At 32.2% G+C, this 14,331-nt stretch overlaps 1 protein-coding gene across 1 annotated transcript; it reads left to right on the top strand.

Annotated features, from left to right (window-relative positions):
• The first annotated feature begins 11,690 nt into the window (after window positions 1-11,690).
• On the top strand, window positions 11,691-14,272 carry QC763_409700 (uncharacterized protein). The gene is made up of 3 exons (XM_062912600.1): window positions 11,691-12,474; window positions 12,552-14,018; window positions 14,080-14,272. Exons 1-3 carry the CDS (start codon window positions 11,884-11,886, stop codon window positions 14,122-14,124), a joined length of 2,103 nt encoding a protein of 700 aa, XP_062765586.1. The 5' UTR covers window positions 11,691-11,883; the 3' UTR covers window positions 14,125-14,272.
• Window positions 14,273-14,331: the final 59 nt, after the last annotated feature.

Below are 14,331 nucleotides of genomic sequence, written 5' to 3'. Positions count from 1 at the left end.
CGATTTCCTCCTTTCGTCTCTAAGGAACTCCAGAAGCCTACTCTTATTCTATAAAATAAAGTATATAATTAAGCGAAAAGTATATTATTAACGACTTTAAATAGTTATAAGTAGGGGGTTAAATAATTATTAACTTAAAGAAAAGCGGCGAGTCTATCGTTATAGGAGTACGGAGCCTAAAAGGAGTTACTACTTTATTTAATTATTAAGAGTCGCTTAATATACTATATAGTTTAGACTTTTTATAATTAAAGGGAAGACCTACAATATACTTATTTCCTTTAGTAGTAGTAACTAAAGCTAATAGAAAACTAAAAAGTAAAGTAAACCGGGAAAGTAATAGAGATTTAAATAGCGATAAAAAGGTATTTAATAAGTAGAATCCTTCCGTATTTATTAAATTCTTTAAGCCCCTCCTCCTTTATTTCTTACTACGTACCCTCTAATTAGGCTTATACCCTAAAAACCTCTTTATATAAACTATTTATAACTTTATTATTTTCTTCTTTATTACGCCTATAGTTTTACAGTTTCTATAGTAACGATCCTTTCTCTAAGCCTTTATTACCGTTAAATCTTTTTCTTTACTATACGAAGTACCTCCCTAAAAGTAAATACGGTAATATTTTAAGACCTAAAAACTATATTCCTACGCCTTACCCTATTTACCGTAGGCTAGCCTCTTTACTTTTACGTTAAGGTTATATTAGAAAGTATAATAGATATAAGATATTAAATAAAAAATAATGTCTGTTTAATACCCCTTTTAATCCTTTAACGAGTCTATATAAACTAAAATACTAATAGTAACGTCGTAAATACTTATTACTTAATAGTTTCCGGTATTAATATAAATAGGGAAGACCTAGTATTGTCGGTTAAAGGCGTTATAGTTATCGTTAAGTAAGAAAAAACGTATTAACGATTTTATTATAATAAAGTTTAAAGGTTCTTTAGGGATCTATATATAACGCTCGAGGATTTCTTAAAGAAAGTACCGAAGAGCGTAAGTAAGGACCGAACTAGTAAATTACTATTTAGCCTTTAATTAACTTTAAAAGTTATATATTACGTAAGTAAAGGAGGCTATATAGATACTGTAAATGTAAGTCCGATTAAGGGGTATTATTATTTTTAAGTTAAGAAAAAAATATTTAATAGTATTAATTAAAAATTATTTTACGAAAGTAATATTAATTTAGTTAGACCGTTTTCCTATAATATAATTTCCTAGGTCGGTAATTAAGTTAAGGCCGAAGCGAATAGGCTAAAAAGTATTATCGCTTTAAGAAAGGAAAATATTATGCGGAGGACTAAAGCTATAGACCTTATCGATACTTTAAAGGCGCGCTTTCCGTATAATCTCTTTAACGAAATTATTAAAAAAACCGAATTCCTTATTAATAATAAATTCTTCCTACGATATATTGTAAATAAACTTCGGAAAAAGCGTTAATAATATTATTTTATAAGAAATTAAAAGAAAGTAACGTATAATACGATTTGTAATTAAAGGGTTATCGAAAGGGAAAAAAAGCTAGCGTTCCTTTTCCTACCTTAAACTACGTAAATAGTAAGTCTTTATTTTTCGCTATTTATTTAGTTTATAAAGTACGATTATCCGATATTTACGTAAGTTATTTAAAAAGGAAAAAGTATCCTATTAAATCTCCCTTTTATTAAGGCTTATAGGATAGGTTATATAGTCCTATCCTTTAATTATAAATACCTATATTAGTTCTCCTTACTTCCACTTACTCTTTATTTTTTTTAATATTTATTAACTGCTTCCTTATAATAGCTTTTTTTTTCGGGGAACTTATTACTCTATTTAATTAAATAGTCGACGATTTTATTATTTAAGTATCTATAACCTCTTTTATTAAAAAACTTTTTAATTAGGTTAAGGAAATCCTTAACCTTATAACGTACGATTAGTTTAAGGTTACTATTAACTCTATTTAGGAGCCTTTACTTACTACTTTTACTTATCGTCCTACTAACCTTACCTACGCTCCTAATAATTAAAGCGTTACCTATAAAAGGTACGTTTAGGTCCGACGTCCTATTTACGTTTACGACTTTATTATATTTAAAGAAATTAATATTTATTATAATATTTCTCTCCCCTATTAAGCTGCTCTTTAGTACTTTAAAATTTCCCCTTTAACTTTTAGCTACGTAGCGGCTTCCCTTTACTTTAAATAGTTCCTCTTTAATTTAACGAAGAAAGAGGGTAAAAAAGAATAATAAATGTTTTTTAAAGATATTAATACGGATAGGATTATTATTAATTATATCTCTAAGGTATTATTAAGTAGTTTAATTAAGCGGGTTTTTATCGAACGGTTTAACGGGTAATTCTTCGGACGTTAGTTTTTCGAAATCGTTAAGCGGGTTTATCGCTTTAAAGGCTTATTTATTTAGGTTACCGGGTTATTATAAGTATTACTTTTTTAATTAAACTTTAGCTAATACTAATATATAGGATTTAATTATATTAATCTTTACGATAAATACAATTAAAGTTATCGTCGGTTTTTCGTAACGTTCCCCGATAAGATTAAGATTAAGGTAATATAGCTATACTTTAGCTACGTAAAAAGAAAAGACTTCGATTAGAAATATAAAAATTATTAATATAAAGGTATTTATTATTTATAGTCTAGTATTAATAAAGATAATTATTACTTTAAGGATTTCGGTAATAATAGATTATCGAAATTAGATCGTAATATAGTAAGCCTAATTTCTAATAATAAGAAAGTTAATTGGGATTAAAAGTAAGAAGAATAGTAAGTTAAATATAAAGCGCTTAAAAAATAATAGTTAAATAAAAAGAAGGAGAGAAAAAAAAAAGAATAATTTTCTTTTACCTTTAATTAAAGGATAGAGTATAAAAAAAAAAGGAAATAGGAAAAAAAAAATAATAAAAAAAGAAAAAATAAAAACTAAAAAAATATAATATAATAATCTTTACCCTAAATAATTACTTCCTTTAATGTCTTTCCTCCCTTTAAGAATAAATAGCTTTAATAGCTCTATTTTTATAATATAAGCTTCAGTACCCTCTTAAAAAATAGTAACTATAACGTCCTCGTTATCGTCTCCCCCTAATTACCTAAAAAATCCTTTAATCTACTTTTCTTTAAGATTACCTCTATACTTTTACCCTTCTTAAATCTCCTTTATATTTTAATATTCTTCCGTTCTATTTTAATCTTCCCTCTAATTATTATCTTTTTTAATATTTCTTCTACTATCTCTTCTTCTTTATCTTTATTTTCTACTATATTTATACCTTCCTTTACCCTATTCCTAGGCACCTATTTAACTCTTTTTAGTCCTAGCTATATATCTATATTCTTTTTATCTATATATATATTTTCTAACCTAAAAAACTTTTTTACCTTATTTAGCATATAAGAAATTCGTAACGGCACCCTATCTAACGTTTCCAAAAAGTAATAAATATTATTTAGTTTAACCTTTCTTACTTTAAAAGGGCCGTCCTAATAATACTATAACTTCCTTACTATACTTATATCTAACTTTCTATCTATTTTATATATTAATACTAAGTCCCTCCTTCTAATTATATTACTTTTAAGCTTAATACTGCAAATCCCTTTTCTATTTTTTTCGCCGTAGCTTTCTATTTTACTATACTAACCCTTTTAGCTACTAAAGTTAAATTTATTTCCTATAATTTTAACAGTCTTGCCCTTACCTCTATTAAATCTATAGCCGCTCTTTCCTTCTAATCTCTCCTTAATTTATCGGAATTAATTTTTTCTTACTAAACGACTCTCTATAACGGTACGTCCTTTTCGATCGGCGTAATAGGGTTAAACTTATATATTAAATAAAAAGTATTATACCTATAAATACCTCGTATCGTAATCCTATTAGTAAATAATATATAAAGGAGCCATTACTTTTAATTTTTCCCCGTCCCGTCCGTTATTTTTATTAATATTAATATAATTAAAATATAATTAAACTTTATTATTTTATTTACTTTTACGTTATAAGGTAAAACTATTACCCGGAAAACTCCTAACCTCTCTAAAATCTCCGTAGCTTCCTTTCTAAATTCCGATCCGCCGTCCACTACCACGATTAAAGGGTAACCCTATCTAAAAATAATATCGTATAAAATAAAGTTCTCTACCCTAAAAGCCTTACTTAAATTTAAGACCTTTGCTTCTAGATACCTAGTTAAATTATCCCTCGCTTTTAGAAAGTAGGCTTTTTCTCTAAAAGCCGTTAGTAAAAATTAAACGTTTAAATACTACTTCGCAAATAAGGTAGCTAAAGGTTTAATATATAAGTACTAGTCCTTTTAACGCTTCGGGCTCTATTATTAATATTACCTATATATTTTAATTTAAGCCTTAACGTTAATATATATACTTTTTTAATAATAGTTTTTTACTACTTAAGTATAAGTAATTTCTCGTCTTTTATAGCCTATCTCGTTATAATACGTATTAAAGACTTTTTCTCGTTCGATTAGAGGGTTAATAATTTTTCTAGGGGGAAAGCCTCCTTTATTTAGTTTAAAAAATAAAACTCCGTTTTCGAAAATTATTTTTAAGGCGTTATTCTTAATAGTTTAAACGTTAAACCTCGTCCTAGCCTTTAATTCTATATTAATCGCGAGGAACTCGGCGATAATATAGAAATAAAAAAACTATAGTCCGTTTAAGTAGGGGCTTTACCTAATAATTTCCTTTTTCTTTTTCTTAATATTTATTTACTAAATACTTACTTCCTAGATATTATTTTTTCAAATCTTTATATTAACTTTATTATTAATATTTAATTCCAATTTTTTTTCTTTTAAATCGGAGGGGCTAAATAGCTTTCTCGATAGTATATTTATTATAAAGTTTTTACTCCTAAAGATATAAATAATAATAAAGTCGAAAAGTCTAATTTATTCTAACTATTTTATTATTAAGGCGCTAAAAACGTTATTAACTGCCTCCTAGACTTAGTAGACTACTATTTAAATATCCGTTTTTACTATAAAGTATACCCCGAAAAGATACTTTTTAAATCTCTTTAAAGTATATAATAGTCCTTTTAACTCTCTTTTAATAGTATTATACCTTTATTCAGCCGGGCTCCAAATATCACTTTTAAACCGATAAGGGTACCGTTTTCTATTAAATCCTACTTATTTAATTACCGCTCTCTACTCCGTTAAGTTTATATTAAAAATAATAAAAATTTTACCGAAACGATTATTATTAAACGTTAAAGAAGCTAAATATAGTACTTCTATAATTAAAAAAATAAGCTACTCTATTATACCCTATTAAGCTTCTATTTATTTTTATTTTATATTCTTTTTTATTAAAAAATATAATAAAACTATAATTAAATTAAAGAGCGGTACCTATAGTCGATAGTAACTAGTAATCCCTAGGAAGGTACGAATATCCTTTAAATTATAATAAGTTCGCCATTCCCTTATCTTTACTATCTTTATTTAATTAGGGAGGCGTCCGTCCGGTATATAGGAATAACTAAGGATAATAGTTTCTCGTTTATATTAAAGGAATTTTATAGCTATAATAGTAGCTCCTATAAGCTTATAATTAAATAAAACTACGTCGATATTTTTTAAATACTTTAAAACCTATTTCCTAACTCCTAACTTTTCTTCTTTACTATTATAGTCCTACTTTAGCCCTTTTACTATAATATCGTTTAAATATAGCTAATATACCTATAGGATAAAATTTTAAAAAACTTTAATTACAGCTCTTTAAAATTAAGTTACCGAGTTAATAGCTTTTTAAAGTAAGGTGCATATCCTAAATAGGCCGATAAATATCGCGAAAGTAATAAGGTCCCGGCTCGTTAAAGCTAATTTAATTTAATTATATTTAAAAAAGAAATCGAGTAAGGAAATAATAAGGTACCCTTTAAAGTCTTCGCTAAACTCCTTAATATTTAAAGGAATAAAGATATTTCGTTATATAACTTTATTATATTTCTAAATATCGTTAATTAAACGGAAACTACTATCCTTTTTCTTTATTAAGAATTAATTATTACGATAAAGATTATACGCTTTTTTAATAATATTTTTTTTAATTCGTTCCTTAAAAAGTTTAATAACTTTCTTTATAAATAGTTTTAGGATTAAAATAGACTTACTTTACTATATATTATAAGGGATAGTCCTAATATATTAAGTAGGGAAAACTTTTTTAAGGATTCGTTTATACTTAGTAAAATCCTAAGCTAGGGCAGCCTCTTTTATAAATAAAATTACTATAAATACCTTAACTTTTTAGTCTATTAAAATATTAGTAGTTTACTTAATTAGATCGGTTAACCGTTCCGAAATAAGGTATAACCCTTTAATTACTTTAGAAAACTTAGGAACTATAATATCGTTAAATTCTAAGCCGTATTATAGGGATTCCTTAATTACCGCCTATCTCCTCGCTTTTTAGTTCGGGTCTTTTTCGGAAGTATTACTATTTAACCTAACGTTATTAATTAACTTTACCTTTTTATTTACTCTTTTATATATTATTATAATAGTAATAGTTTCTATAGGTATTAATTAAACTTATTTAAAAATAGTAATTAAGCTAGTCTTAATATTATTTTTTTTTTTAGAAGGGAGCGGGAGTAAAGGCGGGCGATATTTATATAGCTATATAGTAAAGAGGTTACGTTAATTTAATTAAATAAAGGACTAGTTAAATATCCCTAAATATATAAATATAATATCGGGCTTAAATAGGGTTATTATACTAGTTATCTAATTAAACGGCGATAATGTCTTTAATAGCGGTAGCGACGATAGTATTAATAGTATTAAATATAGACCTATTATAAAGGTCGGCGGTAATAATTATTCTTTCCTAAAAATTTTATTTAGAATTAAAGTTTTTATCGTAATTTCTATTTTTCTAGGTTAGAATAAAGACTTTTCCTTTTAACGTCCTTTTTTTCTTTCCCTCTAATTACTAATATTTTTTCCTCCTTTACTTTTAATATTTCCCTTTTCTTTATTTTTATAAGAAATAATATTAGACGCTAAATAATAATTTAATAATAGTAAACTTAACTTTTCTAAAATAAAATTAAGTAAAGAACGCCTAGCTCCTTTATTTAATTTTTTAATTACTTTATTCCCTTTTTTTAACTCCTCCGTTACTTATTTAGGGATAGGTACTTTATTATTAATTAGTCCTTTAAATATTTATAAAGGTTAGTTAACGGAAAAGGTATTACCTCGATTCCTACCGTTATATTTTACCTTTATTTTATTAATTATCTCCTTTTTTACTATATAGGCCTTAATTAGCTTTTCCCTATATAATATATTCGCGTTAATTATATAACCCTTTATAAAATTAAGGGTAAAGCTTATATTTATAAAGAACGGGATCCCTAATAATAGGTTATAGAAACCTAAAGCTTTAATATTATTAATAATAAAAAAATAATATAAAATTAAAACTTTAATTAGTATTACTGGAATTTAAGTTTTACTTATAAATATAACCGGATCCCTATAAAGGCCTTTAAACTATAAGTTAATTAATACTATTAATAGATAGAACCTTTTAGCTATAGCCTTACTAATTAGGTTATACTTAAAGCCTATATTTAATATTATTAGTACCTTTTTTAAAATTAATAAAATAAAGTTATAGTATAGTAATAAAACGTTATAAATATAAATAATAGCTCTTAAGAGATTTCGCTTACTACCGGAAAGCCGGTTAATAGGCGTAAATAGCAAAGTCTATAATCGCTCTTTTAAACTATTACCCGGTTAGACTTTACCCTCGATAATTCTCTTCTAAATACCTCCCTTAACTACACTATATTTACTATCCGTTATAATACTATATAAAGCAGGAACTATTTTCTTTTAATTAAATAAAAGAGTCTTACTATATTTAACTATTTAAAAATTCGTCCGGACTATTAACAGTAAGGCCTCTCCCTTCTATAAAACTTCTCTCTTTCTATTTAGGGTACTCCTAGAAGATCTACGCTACTCGATTACTTTAGTATCCTCGGCTATACTTTTTATATAATTTATTAACCGGTAAATAAATATAGGTAAAACCCTATAATATTCTTTTAATATAAACTTAGTTTAACTATAAACGTACTTTTTAACTTTTTCGGTAATATAATCTTTAAGGTCCTCTACCTTACTATTAAATAACTTTAAGCTACTCCGGACTCTATCCCCCTAATCGGACGAAACTCCTTCCTTAATTACTTTCGGCTTTTCCTACGCGGGGGTAAATACTACTTTTAGATTTTTAGCTAAAGCTAGATTATCCGTATTCTTTTCCGGTATATCCTCGATCTTTACTCTCTTCGCTCCTTACGCGCTTACTCCTACTTTTACTTTTTAATTATAAACGACTATTAAAACTTTATCGAAGCGCTTTAAAATACTTTTAAGTAATTACTTTTCTTTTAAATAGCGTTATAAGGTATTCCTAATAATATAATTACTAACTAAATTCTTATTAAATAGTTTATAGGATTTAAAGTACTTATAAATTTTATTTAACCGGATATTTATAACCCTAATTATCTAAATAGCTATCTATTCCTTCCCTTTAATTAAAGAAACTTTAGGCCTATATCCCTTACCCTTACGAGTTTCCTAATATTTAACCTATTTCGTATAAACTTTATAGGCCCTATTTAATTTTAGTTTTAACGAAATTACCGTGCAAACTAAATCGTTAACCTTCCTTTTACGCTACGCCTTCCTTATATCCTCTTAATTAAACTACGTTTTTTTACTATCCGGCTACTCTTTCTTACTAATATATACTTTACCTCCTTTAATATAACATAGTCCCTATACTTTATTATACTCCTTCTTTAAATACTCCGTCGATTTAACGTAATAATTAAACTTACTATACTAAAAGTACCTTCTTAATAGCGGAGGACTATTATAGTATTACCTTCTTAATCTTCCGAATTAGATCTTAATATTAATTATAGAAAAAGTATTAAAAGACAAATCTATTTTCTTATTAAAGCTAATACCGAAATCTAAAAAGTAAGGTACTTAGTTTTCTAAATATTAAATATAGGTCTTTATTACCCTAGATTTACTATTTCCCGGTATAAAAAAGCCGCCGTAAATATTTACCTTTAAATACTATAATATTATCTTTCTATCTACTATAACGTTAACCGCTATATACTAGTCGAGTACCTCCGCCGCCTAATTAGAAATAATAAAGGAAGATATAATAATTAATTTATTTTCCTTATAGATTTTTTTTCCTACATTATACCTATCTTCGATTATATTATTAATTTAGTCGCTTTAGGTAATAAAATTTATAGATTTTAAACGACGTTCGGATCCTCCTCGGTTAATAAAAGTTATTTTTATAAATTTAAAAAATTTTATTTAAAAGCGGCTAATAATCCTAGCTTTTACTACTTCCTTTTCTTTAGTCGGTATTCGAGAAAGTAGCTTAAAATAATTAAAAATAACCTTCTTTAACTCGCTTACTTTTTTAGGGATAACTTTAGTATAAAAGTTATTTAGCTCCCTATAAATATCCTTATTTTACTAAAGGTCGTATATTTTAAAAAAGCGTTTAAAGCGGGTAATTAAAATAGGTTAAGTATTAATAGGTATAGGTAGGTCTATATATTTATTAATTTATTTTCTTACGTCGAAGTTATATTAGGATTTAAATTTATAAACGCGAAAAGTAAATTCTATAACTTAATACTTTTTATAGACATTTTTAAAATACTTTAAATATTCCGTAAAATACTTATTTTTAAAATTACTTTTAAAACCGACTTTCTTCGGATTAAGGAATTTACGTTAAGAAAAGTATATAGGTACTATAAGATAGAGGGTTAGCCGATTAAACGTAAAAGACCTTTAGAAGTAACGGTAGTCGGGGTAAGCTCCTATAGGATAAAGGTATCCGGGTTACTAAAATTAATATACGAATTTAGGAAAAAGAGTAGGATATTTAATATACTAAGTAAGAGCCGTTATATAATTCCTAATAATAGGATTTAGGTTAGTACGAGGTTTACCTAATATATTAGGAGCGTTAGGATTTATAATTAAACTACTTTAATTAAAAAAAAAGTAAGAGATTTTAATATCTTTATAACGAGTATAGTCCGTAGTTAAAGAGAGAATAAATAGTAATAATTCCGGGAATTTAATTACTAAACTAACCGTTTTTATTACGGAACGAGCCGTAGGAGCTTAATATATTTAGTTATTACTAAAAAGGCTAGTTAAAGCGATAAGTAGAATATTATCGGATATATCGATAGTTAATAATTATTATTATATTTACGTTAGTAATATAGCTTCTTCCTTATATATATTATTAGAAATAAGAAGACAGTTATCCTTTATAACTTTAGTAAATAGGAATAAATTACTTTTACTTAAATTAAAAGGAAAGTATCCCTCTTTCTTTACTTTTAAATCTCCGTTATCCTAAGTTAGGTTAACCCGGAAACCCCTTCGATTACTTACTACCGCTAAATAACACGCTAGGAAAATTCCTCCTAACTAAAGATAAAAGAGAACTTTAATGGTTACTGCCGAAATAAGATCCGCTAACGAGCTAATCTCGACTAGTACTCTTAATTTATTATTAGGTCCTACCCGGACTATATACTTAACTCTCTATACGTAGGTAGAAAGCTCGGTGTTTAACCTATAATAAAAGATATATATTTAATTAGATAAATATAAATTATTTCTATCGAACCTCGCGGGATTTAATAAAGTTATCGGTGCTTATTATCGTTCGTGGCTTCGCACTTCCTCCAGCACCTAGGACTTTCGAGTCCAGTTTAGACCCTAAGCTTTGCTCAACCCGGGCACGACCTCTATTTAAAATAGTAAGAAAACACATAAACCAACCATAACACCACAAATATATCCTCAACAGGGTATATAAATGAGCGTACCTCCGTGACAGTAGCTCGCTCGCAGGCCGCACTCCACGTAGGACAAAGAAAAGACTCTATGGGCTCGCAGACCATATAATAAGCACCTGATCGGCCTGATCAGAGGGCCAGAATTGCCTGCACGCGTGCAAGGCACAAAAATATAAAGAAATAAAAGTCGATAATCTCTCTAAAACAGAATGTCCGAAGCAGACCGCTTATATACATGACCCCTGAACCTCCGAATCCTCCGAGAGCCCCACTTCCTTACTCAAACCCTCAGGCCTGTGGCCGCACCCCAAACCAGCACTTGCCAGGAAGCTACAGAAGTATCTGATTCAGCTGTTTCTGATGTAATTATGGTTGCTTCCTAGTATTGTTGTGTAGTAATTGAGGATAATGGTATAAAGGTTGTGAAAAAGTGGTCGCTCGCTTATATTGGTCGCTCGCTTATAATGTACGTTAATTGGCATAGTAAAAGTAAGTTAGCCTATACCATATGTAAACTATGCTCCAAAAACAGATTAATAGGCCTTTTAAATATCTCTAAAAACATGTTGACTATCTTTAGAGAAAGGCCTAATCATTATTCTTCAAGGTATGGTTTACAATATAATATGGGTTAACCTACTTTTGTGTCAATTGTTTTGTGTTAAGGGTGCAAATGTCGGGTCCCGCTTGTGGATCGGGATCCTCGGGAACCCTTTGCGTCCCCTGTCTGTGCGCGGGTCAACGACGTCACAGCTGGTCCTGCATCTTCCGTCCCAGCTCCTCGAAGCCGCCAAAGGTCTCGAAACCTCTATGCGCGTCCATGTCGCCAGGAATAACAGTGCCCTTTCAGTTGCGACGAAGACGGTATGACCATGCTCTTGGCGACCTGCTCGACACCAATCTGTTTTCTCTCGGCGGCTTTGTGACGACATGAGTGTGCTTCTCACCCTTGGCCGCCTTTCCCGCCGCGCGGAGGCTTTAAGATGTGCCGGCTGTCCTTCTAATCTTCTGCACGGCTGTATACGATCATCACACCCACCTTCCCGTACATTTTCTTCGCATACACAGTCCCCATTACGTCTGGGACAATACCGTCATCGTTCATGGCGACAACGTCCTCACTCTCCAAAGCTAGCTTCAGCTGGTGCCAGCGGCTTGGCCGCTGCAGCATTTGTCGAATTGTCAGAGAAGGACAACGAAGGACCGCGGGATACCGGAGAAAAGCGCATGCTCGAGGTCTCTCGTGATGAAATCAAGAAGAAGATCTCGGACAGCGACACTGGACTAACGCGTATGCGACACCAGATTGTGTTGTTCCTCGATCTATATATATGGGAGCCAATTTGCACCGGCTTCCGCTTCCTTCAGCTTGTTACTATCTTTGTTCCAGTCATTTTGACTGTGCCAGCGATCTGGATTGGCAACCGACGGGCCGATCGTGACAATGAACGGACAGGTACGCTTTGGTGGTACGGATTTCTGGTGCAGGCTATGGAATGGGCAGGCCCAGCCTTCATCAAGGTAGGTTTGAGTCCTGGTCTCTTGCCATTCTTTCTGAAGTCCATAGTCTGAGATCTACCACTGACAGCTCTGGATAGCTTGGGCAATGGGCTGCTTCCAGGTCTGATGTCTTCCCCGACGAACTGTGTGCGATCATGTCGAAACTCCACGCGGATGCGCCAGCCCATTCCTTCCATGCTACCAAACAAATTGTTCGAGCTGCTTTCGGTGGCTGCGAATTTGAGGAGATTTTTGAAGAGTTCGACGACAAGCCTCTCGGTGTTGGTGCAATTGCGCAGGTGTACAGGGCCAAGCTAAAGCCTGGCCTTACTGTCCCTGTCGATGTGGATGAAGGGGACACTCCTGAAGACCTCCGCCGGCACGTCTACAAGAATGTAGAAAGCGTTCTCAAGTTATCGCCAAAACGGGTTCCTTCGTCTTATGTGGCCGTCAAAGTCCTACATCCCGGAGTCGAACGAACTGTCCGGCGGGACCTACGCATCATGTGGTTTTTCGCCACCATTTTGAACTCAATACCCACCATTGAGTGGCTCTCGCTTCCCGACGAGGTGGACCAGTTTGGGGAGATGATGAAGCTACAGTTAGATTTGCGCATCGAGGCTGCCAACCTTTCCAGATTTCGCAAGAATTTCAAAGAGAGGACGACGGCCTCTTTCCCGTTCCCATATGCCGAATTCTGCACCAGAAATGTGCTGATCGAGGAGTTTGCGCATGGTATCCCCTTGGCTGACTTTATGGCGAATGGTGGCGGGGTTTTCCAGCAAGCCATCGCCTCGGAAGGCCTCGACGCTTTCCTGCGGATGCTGCTGTTGGACAACTTTGTCCACGCTGACTTGCACCCTGGAAACATCATGGTGCGCTTCTACGAGACGGAGCGGCCGAGCCTACGTTTGCGCCAGATGCACGATAGCCATGAACCTCAATCTGAAGGGGACGTGACAGAGCAGGTCCTGGCTCGCCTGCGTCCATTCCGAAACAACAAGGAGCAATGGGTAGCAGAACTAAGCAAGATGGACAGAGAGGGTTTCCGGCCGCACCTGATATTTATCGATACGGGCCTAGTGACGGAGCTCAACGAGACGAACCGACGCAACTTCCTGGACCTGTTCCGCGCCGTTGCTGAATTCGATGGCTACAAGGCTGGCCACTTGATGTGCGAGCGGTGTCGGCAGCCAGATGCCGTTTTGGACAAGGAGGTGTTTGCGCTGAAGATGCAACACTTGGTACTTGGTGTCAAGAGCCGTACTTTGGCTCTGGGAAACGTCAAGATTGGTGATATCCTGCAAGAAGTCCTGAACATGGTGCGGCAGCATCATGTCCGCCTAGAGGGAGACTTTGTCAATGTCGTCATTAGTATACTGCTGCTCGAGGGTATTGGTCGGAGCCTCAACCCCGATGTTGACCTGCTGAGCAGCTCGCTTCCCATCTTGAGACAGTTGGGTGCTCAGAGCGGGAAGGATATGGTAAAGGAAGGCGACTTCTCCATGTTGATGGTATGGGTGGGCCTGGAAACAAGAAGGTTTATGCAGGCCAGTATTGAAGATGTGAGTTTCGTTCCACTGCTTGATCAGTGTGACGTAGTACTAACAGCCCCGGTATCCGTAGGTTGAACGATGTGTCAAATATGACCTTTTGTCACCCAATGTCTAGGGCAAACCAGCAAAAGATGCCCTTTTTCACACCGGAACAGCATCGTACGATTCTGCCATGATTTATACACAACTCCTAATACATATTGTACTCTACTGTGGACCCGGATATGCTTTCTGCAATCGTGACACTGTGGTTGGTGAAGCGGACGACGTTGCAAACAGAATAACTGGTATCTTTAAAAACAGGCCTTTTAACGATTCTTTA

This window comes from Podospora pseudopauciseta, chromosome 4, assembly GCF_035222475.1.
Source record: "Podospora pseudopauciseta strain CBS 411.78 chromosome 4, whole genome shotgun sequence".
Lineage (NCBI taxonomy): Eukaryota > Fungi > Ascomycota > Sordariomycetes > Sordariales > Podosporaceae > Podospora > Podospora pseudopauciseta.
The sequence above is the reverse complement of the archived record's forward strand: the minus strand, read 5'-3'. Positions and strand labels throughout refer to the sequence as shown.